Raw genomic sequence first — 12,363 nt, forward strand, 5'->3', positions numbered from 1 at the left:
CAAGCCCATGTTGCAGAGGGGGACATCTTTTGTATGTTAACTAAGATGTTTTCCACAAGTACAGGCATCATTGAGCGTTAGAGGGTACCTTTTCCACAACTGAGGAGTCTCAAGTAGTTATTTTCCACAGCAATGTCAAACAAGCATTTACAATGCAACGGTTTCGCCTTAGGAAAAGTTTGAGCTATTGGCATTGTAAATGACAATTTGTATTTATGTGTTGGTTTTGAAAACAGATAAATAAATGGCATTGTCCTTTACATTGCCAATAGCTCTAACTTTTCCAAAGGCGAAACCGTTGCATTGTAAATGCTTGTTTTTCATTCCGCTTAAAGCCCTGGAAACAACACCATATCACAGTCGCCTCAAGTCCTAGCACTGCATCATGCATGAATCGTGCCCTCCACTTTTTCAGATTGCCTATGTGCAGGGGCATAGTGAACCCTCCGCCACCCCACCCCTTGCTTTAGGAACCACAGCAAGGGTGACATTCTTGATGGGCCTCTTCTGTCTGGAACTCTGCAGATGAAGGCTCAGCTCATAATTACTATGAAAAGGTTGGCGAGTGAGTAAGTGAAGGGATGGATGGATGGCTGGATTGGTGAATGAATGATTGAAAAGGTGAATAGATGGATAATGGGCCAAAGGATGGATGGATGAGTGAAAGGGTGGATGATCTGTGAGTGAATGGGTGGATGGATGAGTGAAACGATGGATGAGTGATGGGGTCAATGGATGGATTCACGAGTGGATGAGTAGATGGATAAGTGGGTGGATGGATGGAAGGATGGCTAAGTGAAAGGGTCGATGGAGAGAGAAAGGGAGGATGGATTGATGACTGAAAAGGTGAATGGGTGAAAGGATGAGTGACTGGATGGATGAGTAAGTGAAAGGATAGCTGGATGGGTGAAAGGGTAAATGGCTGGATGGAAGAGTGAATGGATTAGTGTACGGATGGATAGGGTGAAAAGGTGGAGGGATGGATGAGTGAAATGATGGCTGAAAGGATACACAATGGATAGGTTTGCAAAAGGATGAATATGTTTGGATAGAAATGGGATTACTTATATACTATTGTGCGACCTCCTTTGATGTATCTGTAAAACCTACCTTTTGTCCCGAAGATTTGTCCTGAATTTTGACGCCCTGTCCTGAATTTTGACCCTTTGTCCTGAATTTTTACACTCACCGTCCTGAATTTGCACCCATGACAGTTGGTCACCCTAGTTCAAACTCTAATGAGGATAAAAAACAGTCCTGGTCCCCAGGAATAAGTGCTGGTGATCATCACCTGCAGGTACCGCGCACACCAGGCCCTGCTTCCCTTCTGAAGTCGCAAGACGCATGCACGCACATTTACTGTCTGTCACCATGGCACGTCTTTCGGAAAGGTAAAAATACACACATGAAAAGTGATTTCTGTTTATCTGGCACGAGTTAAATCCCGGGGGATTTGGTGTTTTCTGAGATTTTACGGATTATGTTCAGTGAGGGAACTAATTAAACTCAACGAAGAGGGAGAGATGGAATCCTACAGGGTTTAGAAATGCGTGGTCACATCGCAGCTCTCAGAGCGGCTGTGTCAGTCACACAACAGGGCCAGTCACTCTGACATGTCAGTGGTGCTTGGAACATAGTCAGCCTGATGCTTCTGGTAGGGCTGAATCGAGTCCCTTCACTTGGTGCTCGGAGGCCTGTAGGGCTGCGGGAGGGTCAGTCACGTCAAGCTGGTGTTTCCAAAGGGCTATCAAGGTTCGGGAAAGTCAGTCACGTGTCAGGCTATTAAATGTGGATTTAACGGACGATGTAGTCACGAATGTCCTTTTCGACACAAAGAAAACCACCCACCTGGCAGTCAGCTGGCTGGCATCCGTCGAGCTGGGTCTGGTGGCGCGCTCCCCCGGTGGCTGATGGAGAGAGACCCGCGGGCATCTGCGAAGGAACCAAGAATGGATGTGAGCGCCCCATGCCGAGAGAGGGAACAGAACAGCCTATAGTGGAAAACAGAGTCTAATATGTTCAAAGTAATGAACTGAAGTTAATTGACAGGGAATGACTTGATGCGGATGAAAATGGACGATCGAGGGAAAAAAGTGCAGCACAGTGGATAAACGTGGTAACCTGTGAGGCACTATATAAACAGAGTAACAAACAACAACAGTGGGAAATAGTGTGAAAACTTTGCATACTAAGGGCCACATGCATAAAAAGACAAGCACTCACCTCGGGAACAACGGAGGCCCAGCACGGAGCGGGCATTTCGGCAACCCCGCCCACGGTAATGTGCGCTCGGTAACACATGAAGCACACGGACAGGGGGGGGGGGGCGGGAATGGACGGGGGGGTGGGGGGCGGGAACGGAAACAGAGTAACAAACAACAACAGTGGGAAATAGTGTGAAAACTTTGCATACTAAGGGCCACATGCATAAAAAGACAAGCACTCACCTCGGGAACAACGGAGGCCCAGCACGGAGCGGGCATTTCGGCAACCCCGCCCACGGTAATGTGCGCTCGGTAACACATGAAGCACACGGACAGGGGGGGGGGGCGGGAATGGACGGGGGGGTGGGGGGCGGGAACGGAAACAGAGTAACAAACAACAACAGTGGGAAATAGTGTGGAAACTTTGCATACTAAGGGCCACATGCATAAAAAGACAAGCACTCACCTCGGGAACAACGGAGGCCCAGCACGGAGCGGGCATTTCGGCAACCCCGCCCACGGTAATGTGCGCTCGGTAACACATGAAGCACACGGACAGGGGGGGGCGGGAATGGACGGGGGTGGGGGGCGGGAACGGAAACAGAGTAACAAACAACAACAGTGGGAAATAGTGTGAAAACTTTGCATACTAAGGGCCACATGCATAAAAAGACAAGCACTCACCTCGGGAACAACGGAGGCCCAGCACGGAGCGGGCATTTCGGCAACCCCGCCCACGGTAATGTGCGCTCGGTAACACATGAAGCACACGGACAGGGGGGGGCGGGAATGGATGGGGGGGCGGTAACGGACAGCGGGAGGGGGGTCGGGACGGCTTCCTCCGTTGGCGGTCGGCCGAGGAATGGCCCAAAAAACCTGGTAAACAAAAAAAAATAAACCCCGCCCACGGCCGCGATGACGACATAGCAGAGGCGGAGAGAGAAAAAATCACGGAAACGCCCACGAATCTGGTCCAGGCCATGACGGACAGATCTCTGTTCCAATGGCTAGCCTCCATTTATGGAGCTAGCCAATGGGACAGGGGGGCGTATTCCAGAGTCCTTACTGAAATCAAGAGATTTCTCTGGAGGCGGAGCTTACGCTCCGTTCTCCAGGCGAAACCTAAAAAGGGCCAGTTTCCTACTCCAACTACTCCCTCACTGGGGACTGTGAAGATGGTGGCAGAGATGTACCGCTCATATGTTCTTTTTCACTAGTCTCCAGTTCTCTGACCTAGTAAAAGCTGAAGTATACCATGTTATCAATTGTTTTCATTGCTTGAGGGGGCGTGGTACCTGGTACTCTTGGTAAAAACGGGTTTCCCAGCTACATGATGGCTTCACTGAAACCAAAGAAGTTTGTTATCAAACATCCTGTATTAATAAACCCACACTCTTTCCAGTGATGGATGTATTAATACATGCACCCAGAGGGCACATTAGAGGTGCTCCTTGAAAACCTACCAACCACTAGTGTCATGCCTGACTGGTTCTAACCAGCATGCCACCACAGACAAGTTTCTCACACCCAGGGGTGAGAGCCCACACTCTTATGATTTCAGGAACAATGTCTGCTCTGGCACAGGGTGTTTTAAACCTCCCTCCAGCAGGTTGACCCATAAAATAGCATTCCTAGGCAGGGAGCTTTAAAGAGCCCACCTGGACTGGCAGGAATTTTAGTAGTCCGAGAGACATGTTCAACCTCAGTCTAGTTCCACCGCTAAGGTGGGCTACCTGATGTGAAGACGAAAATTAAGTCTCATTTTGGTGAAGGAAGAATTAGGAACAGGTGTATGCCCACTTCCCACAGGAAGTGGTGATATAGGTGGTGTAGTGTCCCCAGGGGTAAGTAGTCCATTAGCTACTACCCTACACTCCCCTAACACTCTTAAATCTAGTATTTAGTGGAGCCCCTGGCACCAGGAAATCCGATCCAGCAGATCTAAAAGAAGATGGACACTAAAGAGCCGCAAAAATAAGTACACAGGAGCAGCAACTGGCTTGGCACCATCTCTGCTGGCCTGCTTGCTGTCCTCAACAATTAGCACCAAAGATGACTCATCCTGCAGCTGCTGTATCTCCAAAAGCCTGGGAGGGCTGCCAGTCCTTCACCCAAGATCTTGGCACTCCCCTGCAGTAGCAGAGAGAGCTGCTCCCTTGCACCCTTCAGGCACCCCAGGAGAACTACGAAGACTCCAGACCACTGAAAACCATACACCAGAAAGCACGACTGCACATGTGACTCCTCTCCTGAGTAGAAGTGGGCCAACAGTGTCATCATGGTCCCCAGAAACTTCAGAGACAAAGCGACCTTGGGTTTGCGAACAGTAGACTCTCCATCGCCTGCATCCTCTTTGTGCTGGCCCTTTCTACAGTGAGTGAATCTAGTGGTAAAAACTCACTGCCTCAGGACACCTCTGCACCTGGTTGCCCAGCCGGAGGAGAAGAAGGCTAAAGGTGTCCCCATGTCCCCGAGCATAGTGAGACCTGAGCCCCCTTGTTGTTTCAGCCGGACTGGTCCCACAGTTCCATCTTGCAGCATCTCTGTTACCACACCGATCCCCATGAACTTACATGGGGCAACCGATTCTGCAAAGCACCTCTGTACCCTGCCACCCCAGTGCTGCCCAAGGTGACATGTTGGTTCTGCCACTCCCCATACTCCCCATAAGTCCAGAAGATTGATCCTTTCATTTGCTGTAAAGTACCTGTATGCGGTAAATGTCTCCATATGATAACATTACTGCTCCAGAAATTGTGCCGTCTACTGTTTAAGAACTGTAAGAATTCATAATTCGAAATGTGCTTACCCGATTGTGAGCATCTTGGCGCCTAAAGTTGTATAAAGATAAGTGTTATTTTTAGGTCGCGTTTAGGCGGCACTTGCGCTGTCTGGAAGATCTTTTGTATGTTCTTTGTTTGGGATTTGGAGCTTTGCCCCAGGACTACTTTTTTTCTAGCAACTGCGTCTATTTAACTGTCTTGATAGAAAATGATCAGCAGAGATCAGTAAAATACAAGAAAAGCTTTACCCAGGATAATGTGCTTAATAGTTTAAAACGTGTGTCCCCAAAGGCAATGTCTAATGCATTGCAAATGCTTGTTATAAATTGGTGTGGATCTCCACATTGAGTCGTGTGTATCATTTAATGACTGTGTATTTGGATCAGATGTCTAACACTCCTCTCTGATAAGCCTAAGGCTGCTCAACCATTTTACCCCCTCAGAAAGCACCTTAAAATTGCAAGAGCAAGCCCCTGCCCTCTTTTTGATACACTATATAAAGAGCCAGCTTCCTACAGGTATGCAAAGCTTTGTGGATCCGGTCTGTGCCTAGAGAAGATGCGCTACCTGAAAACAACACCAATGCATACTGCATATCAGAATTTATTTATTTTATTTTAGTATTTTGTAGAGCGCACAGCTACCTCCAACGGCGGTGTCCCGGCGCTGAAGACATTATCTCAGAGGGGTCGAGGGAGGGTGAAAAGAAGAGTTAGTATTAGATTAGATCTGGGAAAAAAGCCAGGTCTTTAATTTTTTCCGGAATAAAGGTTCTGACGTCAGGAATCTTAACTCTGTGGGCAGCTGATTCCATAGTTTGGATGTGGCTACTGCAAGGGCCCTTCCTCCCGTGCGTGCAAGACGAAAGCGGGGGCAGATCATGAGGCGGAGATGGTTGTTTCTGAGGTTTCATGGGGCTTGTGAAAACCTCATTCTGCGACGTAGGTAGAATAGTCCGGTATTATATTATAAAACGGTCCTCCTTTATTCATAATTTGACCAAAACCACTCTTACATTGATAACATTGAAGAAAATAGATAAATTGTAACTGATAGCAAATATCTGTCACTCATTTGGGAATATTAAAAACAAATGATTTTACTAACAGGTTTGTGTGATGTTACCTACAGTGTCTATCAAGGTTACTAATATGCTGTAATTTTAACAAGGAGGTAGAGCATGCACTCAACTGCTGCCATTTTTTTTTATTGTTGTTGTTTAGAAAGTTGGTGCCTAAACAGTATAACATGCTTAAAACGTGTTGGTTCCCACCCTTCCCATTCCTCGGTTTGTCCAATGGTAGACATCTGTTCAAGTGGTTAGTGGGTTTTAGTAATGCTCTTATCACACTGTGCTGAAAAGTCTTTTGTATCTGCTACATTTTAATACCCAAATGTAATGTTTGTTTATTCTTTTCTTGTAGGGAAAGATTCAGATGTGGGTTGACATTTTCCCTAAAAGCCAAGGACTCCCTGGGCCGCCTTTCAACATTGCACCCCGCAAAGCTAAAAAGTGAGCATTCAGAATACAGCTTTGCAGGGAAAATGGCAGCAGCATTCTATCATCACTGATTATGCTCACCGAGAACTCTCTTGTCTTACAGCTACCAACTTCGAGTCATTATTTGGAACACCAAAGATGTTATTCTTGATGAGAAAAGTATCACAGGAGAAGAAATGAGTGATATTTACGTGAAAGGGTGAGTAAAGGCTTAAAATTCTAAAGAGAAGTTGCTAAAATGGTGTTTTTGATGTCCTTTAGAAGCGTGACATTTCTGAAGCAGGTTTTTTGAAGCCATCTAGAGTCAATATTTGCCTTTGGATAATGACTATTACAATATGTCACACACACACTCCCACGCTATTTCTTTTTAGAAAAATTAACTTTCCTATGGGCCATATGTATCAACACATTTCCCCATAGAGACAGAATGGGTAAACCCCTTTGATCCATCTGGCCCTATATGTCAGTTCGGATGTGAAGCATCAGTGATCTTTGTTTCGTGGAAGAAACTGTACCTAAAGCTAGATTTTGTGACGTCCTTGAAGCCATATGTCATTAATGCAAACTTATTGAATTTATCACAAAATTTGCATTGTTAGATAGAATTTTATGCTTTTGACATTTGATAAGAATAATATTGAAATTGACTTGTTCACGTAATTATGAACATTTTAATCTATCTAGCAATGCGAAAACATTCTTGACAGAAAGGTGCAAACATTTGGCACGTGGGGTTTGACACACTAGAAAGAATTACCTGCTCTTGGGTTTTGGTTATGCAGTGCTGAACAAGGAAATACACCCTGGTGCACATATGAAGGCTTTCGGCAATTCTATATGGTTGGTGAACTTTAATTTCTGTTTTAAAAATTGAGAAGTTCACAGCTTTATCAAGTTCAGAGATTTGTTGCCTTTGGACCAAGGGTGAAATTCCAATATACATTTTTTCAAGGATATTTTCCTTCGAAAAAGTTTCCTCTGTAGGTGCATTCATTGACTGGAGAAGGTTTGTGCATGATTTTGAACCTGCTTCATGTTTTAAAACGTAACCACTTTAGATACCTGCAGAATTATCAATCATTATACAGCTTAGGAGAAAACACACCAAAGACATATTTGTGAAGGTTGAGTAGGTACATCAACTCAGTTTTTGAGGAATACTGATGCCAGAGAAGAGATCCATACAGCATTGATATGCGTAACTCTGCATACCTGGACATGTATCTGAAACGTTGTTAATTTAAGTAATTTCTTCTAAAGTGTTTTTACTTGCATGCAAAATTGTAACGTTTTTATGGAATGCTTATTTTTAGACAGGGGAATAACATATCTGCAGCATCTTCTCTGTTTCCATAAATACCGAAGGTCATGACATTTATGTTGCACTTTAAACACTATTTTTTACAAAATACTTCTGCCAAGTGTGTGAGCATACAACTTTAGCTATCATAATTATAAAGCTTTGTGGTGACTGCTGTTCAGTGGATGAGTAAAAGTGGATCTTTCTGAAACCTATCCTAAATGCCATTTTTGATTGTCAAAATACTAATTATCTTTGTAAATGTACATTTTTCTACTGTTTTCTTGTTAATTTGATGACATATATGATGGTTGTTGAACTTGATCATGCTATTAATGCCTACTTGCAGTATTAATGACTCCTAAATTTCATTCTAACTATACTGGAGCGCATTTTACAGGGACGTCGTCAAATCAGACAACCATGAGTTAAATATTAGAAATGCAACATCCATTTTCCTACTCCTATGCAGTCAAATTCTAAATATGCTATATGTTTTCTCCAGATGGATCCCTGGAAATGAGGAAAACAAGCAAAAAACTGATGTGCACTATAGGTCTCTGGACGGTGAAGGAAATTTCAACTGGAGATTTATTTATCCTATTGAATATCTTCCAGCAGAACAACTCTGTGTTATTTCTAAAAAGGTGAGTATTTGTAATCCAAGCCACTAAAGGGGGAAGGGAGCCGAAAGAGGTCCAGTACCCTTGCTCCCAAGAACATGCATGTAGCACACAAGAGGGTAGCTGGGCCCTCAAATAACAAAATGCAGGAAAGAAATGACAACTTGGGGCGGGGGGAAAGCTTCTTTATTAGGAAGTGATGCCCTCAAAAACCTGCGAAGGTGTCCTGCTTCATCATTGGGCGTTTTGCTCTTCATGGGGTTGGCGCCCCAATACCCCATGGTACCCTTGAGAGGGCTCCTAAGTGGGATCTTTTAAAGTGAAACACCGTAAAGGTGAGCGCAAGCGTGTGGAATAAGTGAAACGGCGGGTTAAAAATACCACTGAGGTACCCTGAGGGTGAGTTTCATTCCTGGCCCCTCTGGTAAGGTTAATCCCCAGCAATGAGGAAACACAGTTTAGTGGTGAGTGCACGCCACTTGCACTCACAACTAAATTGTGTTTACTCGTTGGGAATTAACAGTTTAGTTACAGGTTACCAGGGGGACCCAGGAATAAAACTCACCCTTAGGGTATCTCAGTGGTATTTCTCTCCCCCCCCCCTCCCCCCCAACCCCTCCCCCCCCCCCCCGGTGTCAAGTTGTAATTTCCTTCCTGCATTTTGTTATTTGCTACCCTCTTGTGTACTACATGAGTATTTGTAATCTTCTTGACCTTTATATAGGCATGCATATTAAAAACAAGCAATGAAATTAAACGCATTGCAAATAATAAGTGAAAACACTGTATAAATGTCTTTAACCTCAAGTTTAGGAACAGATGGTACCATGTGTGATTGGAGTGCTAACAGTCATGGCAACATATTTGTATTCCATAAATAGTTTGTTGACATGGTCCCAGGTAAGTCCAGTATGGCTATCCAACTTAATCACAACCTTTGTTATGTTCTGAGTATTATAGCGTCTGTTTTCCTGTGGCAGTTCGGATGTTGTGAAACACTCAGTTGGGATTCTTTGCGTTTCTTCTGTTGTCACTTCCTTTGTTTTCTAGTGGGTGCTATTTAGCAGCCTTTTCATTCTGTTTCCCTGCAAGATCCCATTAGGTTGTAGGTCAGTCAAACTGGTATCCCTCTTTTGTCAGTGCTAACTTGTGCTCGTTGTGGTAATAGAATAGTTTTTGGTTTGTGTTGACACCTGTGGCTACTTCAGAATCTAGGGGATCTATAAGAAGAGGAATCTCCCAGTTGAGGCATTGTCACCACAAAGGAAGGGAAAGTATTCCTGTTCTGCCTGTCTCATCTAGGAGAATGGCACATATTAACCCAGTCCTTCATTTGTTTACTTGCTTCCTATGGAAGATAGGTGACCTATACAATTTTGTTCATTGTACATTCTGACCAGTCTTTGTATCTGGCCAAGAAGTTAGATATCCAGTGAAACCAGACAACTCCACAGTTCTGACTTACTAGTACAAGAAACTCTGGCTGTCAACACACAATGCACCACCAACCAATGCTTCTTTGGCTGTGCGCCCAAGGCTTGGAACTCACTCCTACCTGCCATTCGCACCACCTTCTCTCTGCCCGCCATCAAAAAGGAACTAAAACAGTTTCTTATCAATTTCTGTTTCATGCCTTGCACAACATATGTATCTGACTGGAAATGTGCTGTAGCACCATTGGTTGCATTCCTCATTTCTTCTCATGGGGCTAGTTTCTTTCATTTTTGACCATTCTGATTGAGTTTCAAAACTGTCTCCGTTTCCCTTCCTCCTTGTTTGCAAATTTGTCACTGAATTAGCACCATGGGATGTATGCTGCTTTGGGTCTTGTTTTACATGATGCGTTTCTAATTATCTTAAGTCTGCTACATCGATCTATTCACCATATTATATTTATTCCAGTGTCCTGACTATCCATTCATTGCCAAGCATCTTTGTTTCAGTTGCATGTGTCAATGCTCTTCATGTCAAGTAGTACACTGTGTTCTTCTGCTTCATTTTTAGGTCTTGCCTCACAGTGCAGTGCAAGTGCTGTAGCTTGAGACATTTTGTTACTCTACAGAGGGCTTAGGGCCTGCCCATTGTTTACCATTGGTTGGGTTCAATGTCACCAAGGTCCTTGATTCTTTTTGGTCCACGTGTTCCAGTTTCACTTCATGTGTTTGTCCCTCCACTGGAGCACAGCCCAAGTACTGCAGCCTTCCTCTGCCCATTATCCTTCCACTGCTTGCGCGCTTTCAGTGGTATTCTATTTTTAAAAAATGTTTAGTTATAGCACTACATAAGAGTGCATATGTTTGCAGGCTGTCTCCCACTTTCCCTCCCACTCCTTGTTGTTGCTCTGCTGTTGTTGCTTGACCTGTTTTAATTTGCTCTGATGTTGCCCTTTGCTGTCGCTTGCTCTGTCACTTCTTCTCCCATTGTCACCCCATCATTATTGCCCGATACACCGTCTCACATTGTGTCTTGCACTGTAACACCCCCCTCCTTCTGCGCTGTTACATTGCTCCAAGTTTCTTGTTTGACCCTCCCTCACTACATTCCCATCAGAAAAGTAAGCATCAGCAAAGCCTATACGTCTCAAATTTGTGAGATCTCTTGGCTCTGTCAATGTATTTTTAGCTTGGTTGTACAGCGGCTGAAAGTAAATAGAAAAGTGATATGGCATGGTAAATGCTGGCCATGTCATAGCGCTTTGTTTTTTATTTTTAATTTTTTTTACTTTATCATACTGTACAGCAGCTGCAATAATGCACAACATAGCAAAATTAAAACATTGACAAAGCCAAATAGCTTTACTATTTGGCTTTGTCAATGATTTTTAGCCATGTTGAACTGCAGTGCCGCTTAAGCCAGAGCTTCATGCATGGATGTGGAAGACGTTTGACAAAAGTTTATCATCAGTTTGGGTGTGTGTGTGTATGTGTTGTGCATGAAATCTTCCATGCGCCAAGATTCTATTCAGATCACTGGGGGAAGCATTTCTATTTTCCTTATTGAGTTTTTTGTATTGTTGCAGATCCTCATGATAGTCCTGTATAGAGCAGTCATCTTAGTATGCTGATTTAAAAGCTTTTTCTATTTTGCCTTCCACCTGTGACCAAATTTTAGCAGAAATATAATACAGGAAAAAATAATGCATGGAAGAGGGAAGTGAGGTCTGGACTATTCAAGTGATTTATATGAGTGGAGCGGCAACCTTGGAGATACATGCTGCCAAGCAGTCCATCCATCCCCAAGGTGCTTCGTGCTGGACTTGTTGGGTGCTCTGGTTCAATTTCATTTGGACTAGGCCTTAAACTGTGGACTGGCCTCATGCGAGAGTTTTCAGTTCACCCTCACTGATTTGTTTTGATAAATATGTTCTCGGTGGCAGTATGGGCAGAGGGCGGTGTATACGGACTACCATTAAAGGGTTCTTGGGCATCCCATTACAGTACCTTTTCACTCAGCTGAGCTGGCTTGAGGCACACTGGTCATGAGTTAAATTAGAGTTTGATGCAGGACATAAGCCTTTAGGGCACTCAACCTGCCACATTCACAAGCACCAATGCTCCAGCGCATATGCTAATCAGTTCGCACCTGGTGGCTCATCAATTGAAACTCTAACTTGTGGATTGATCTACTTTACATACACAAATTCGTGAGAAAGCATATGATGGAAAATATTTTGTTCAGTCTCCTTAGACCTTGCACCTACCCCCAGCAGCACAGGCTGCGAACAGGAGCTTATTCTTAGAATGTCTGATGCACTTTAAAAAGCATATAAACATGATGTTCAAGCCTTGAGACAATCACCATAGGAAACACACTATTAGCCCCTAATTTATAATTCTGCGTATGTGAGATGCCCATATTAGCCATGAGGTTGTTCTCATTGATTTCTTAACTTCACTGTCCAAATAAAATGTCTGATATTTATCAAGGAGACATTCCAAACTGCAGAGAG

At 44.1% G+C, this 12,363-nt stretch overlaps 1 protein-coding gene across 2 annotated transcripts in view; it reads left to right on the forward strand.

Annotated features, from left to right (window-relative positions):
- The window catches only part of MYOF (myoferlin), a 680,400-nt gene that overhangs the window by 635,282 nt on the left and 32,755 nt on the right, over positions 1 to 12,363 (forward strand). For both annotated transcript variants that reach the window (XM_078643399.1, XM_078643401.1), the window contains 3 exons: positions 6,412 to 6,500; positions 6,592 to 6,687; positions 8,297 to 8,438. In XM_078643399.1, coding sequence (XP_078499525.1) covers positions 6,412 to 6,500; positions 6,592 to 6,687; positions 8,297 to 8,438 — 327 coding nt within the window. The remainder of the gene's footprint in view (positions 1 to 6,411; positions 6,501 to 6,591; positions 6,688 to 8,296; positions 8,439 to 12,363) is intronic.

The sequence above is a fragment of the Lissotriton helveticus genome, chromosome 5_1 (assembly GCF_964261635.1).
Source record: "Lissotriton helveticus chromosome 5_1, aLisHel1.1, whole genome shotgun sequence".
Classification (NCBI taxonomy): Eukaryota; Metazoa; Chordata; class Amphibia; order Caudata; family Salamandridae; genus Lissotriton; species Lissotriton helveticus.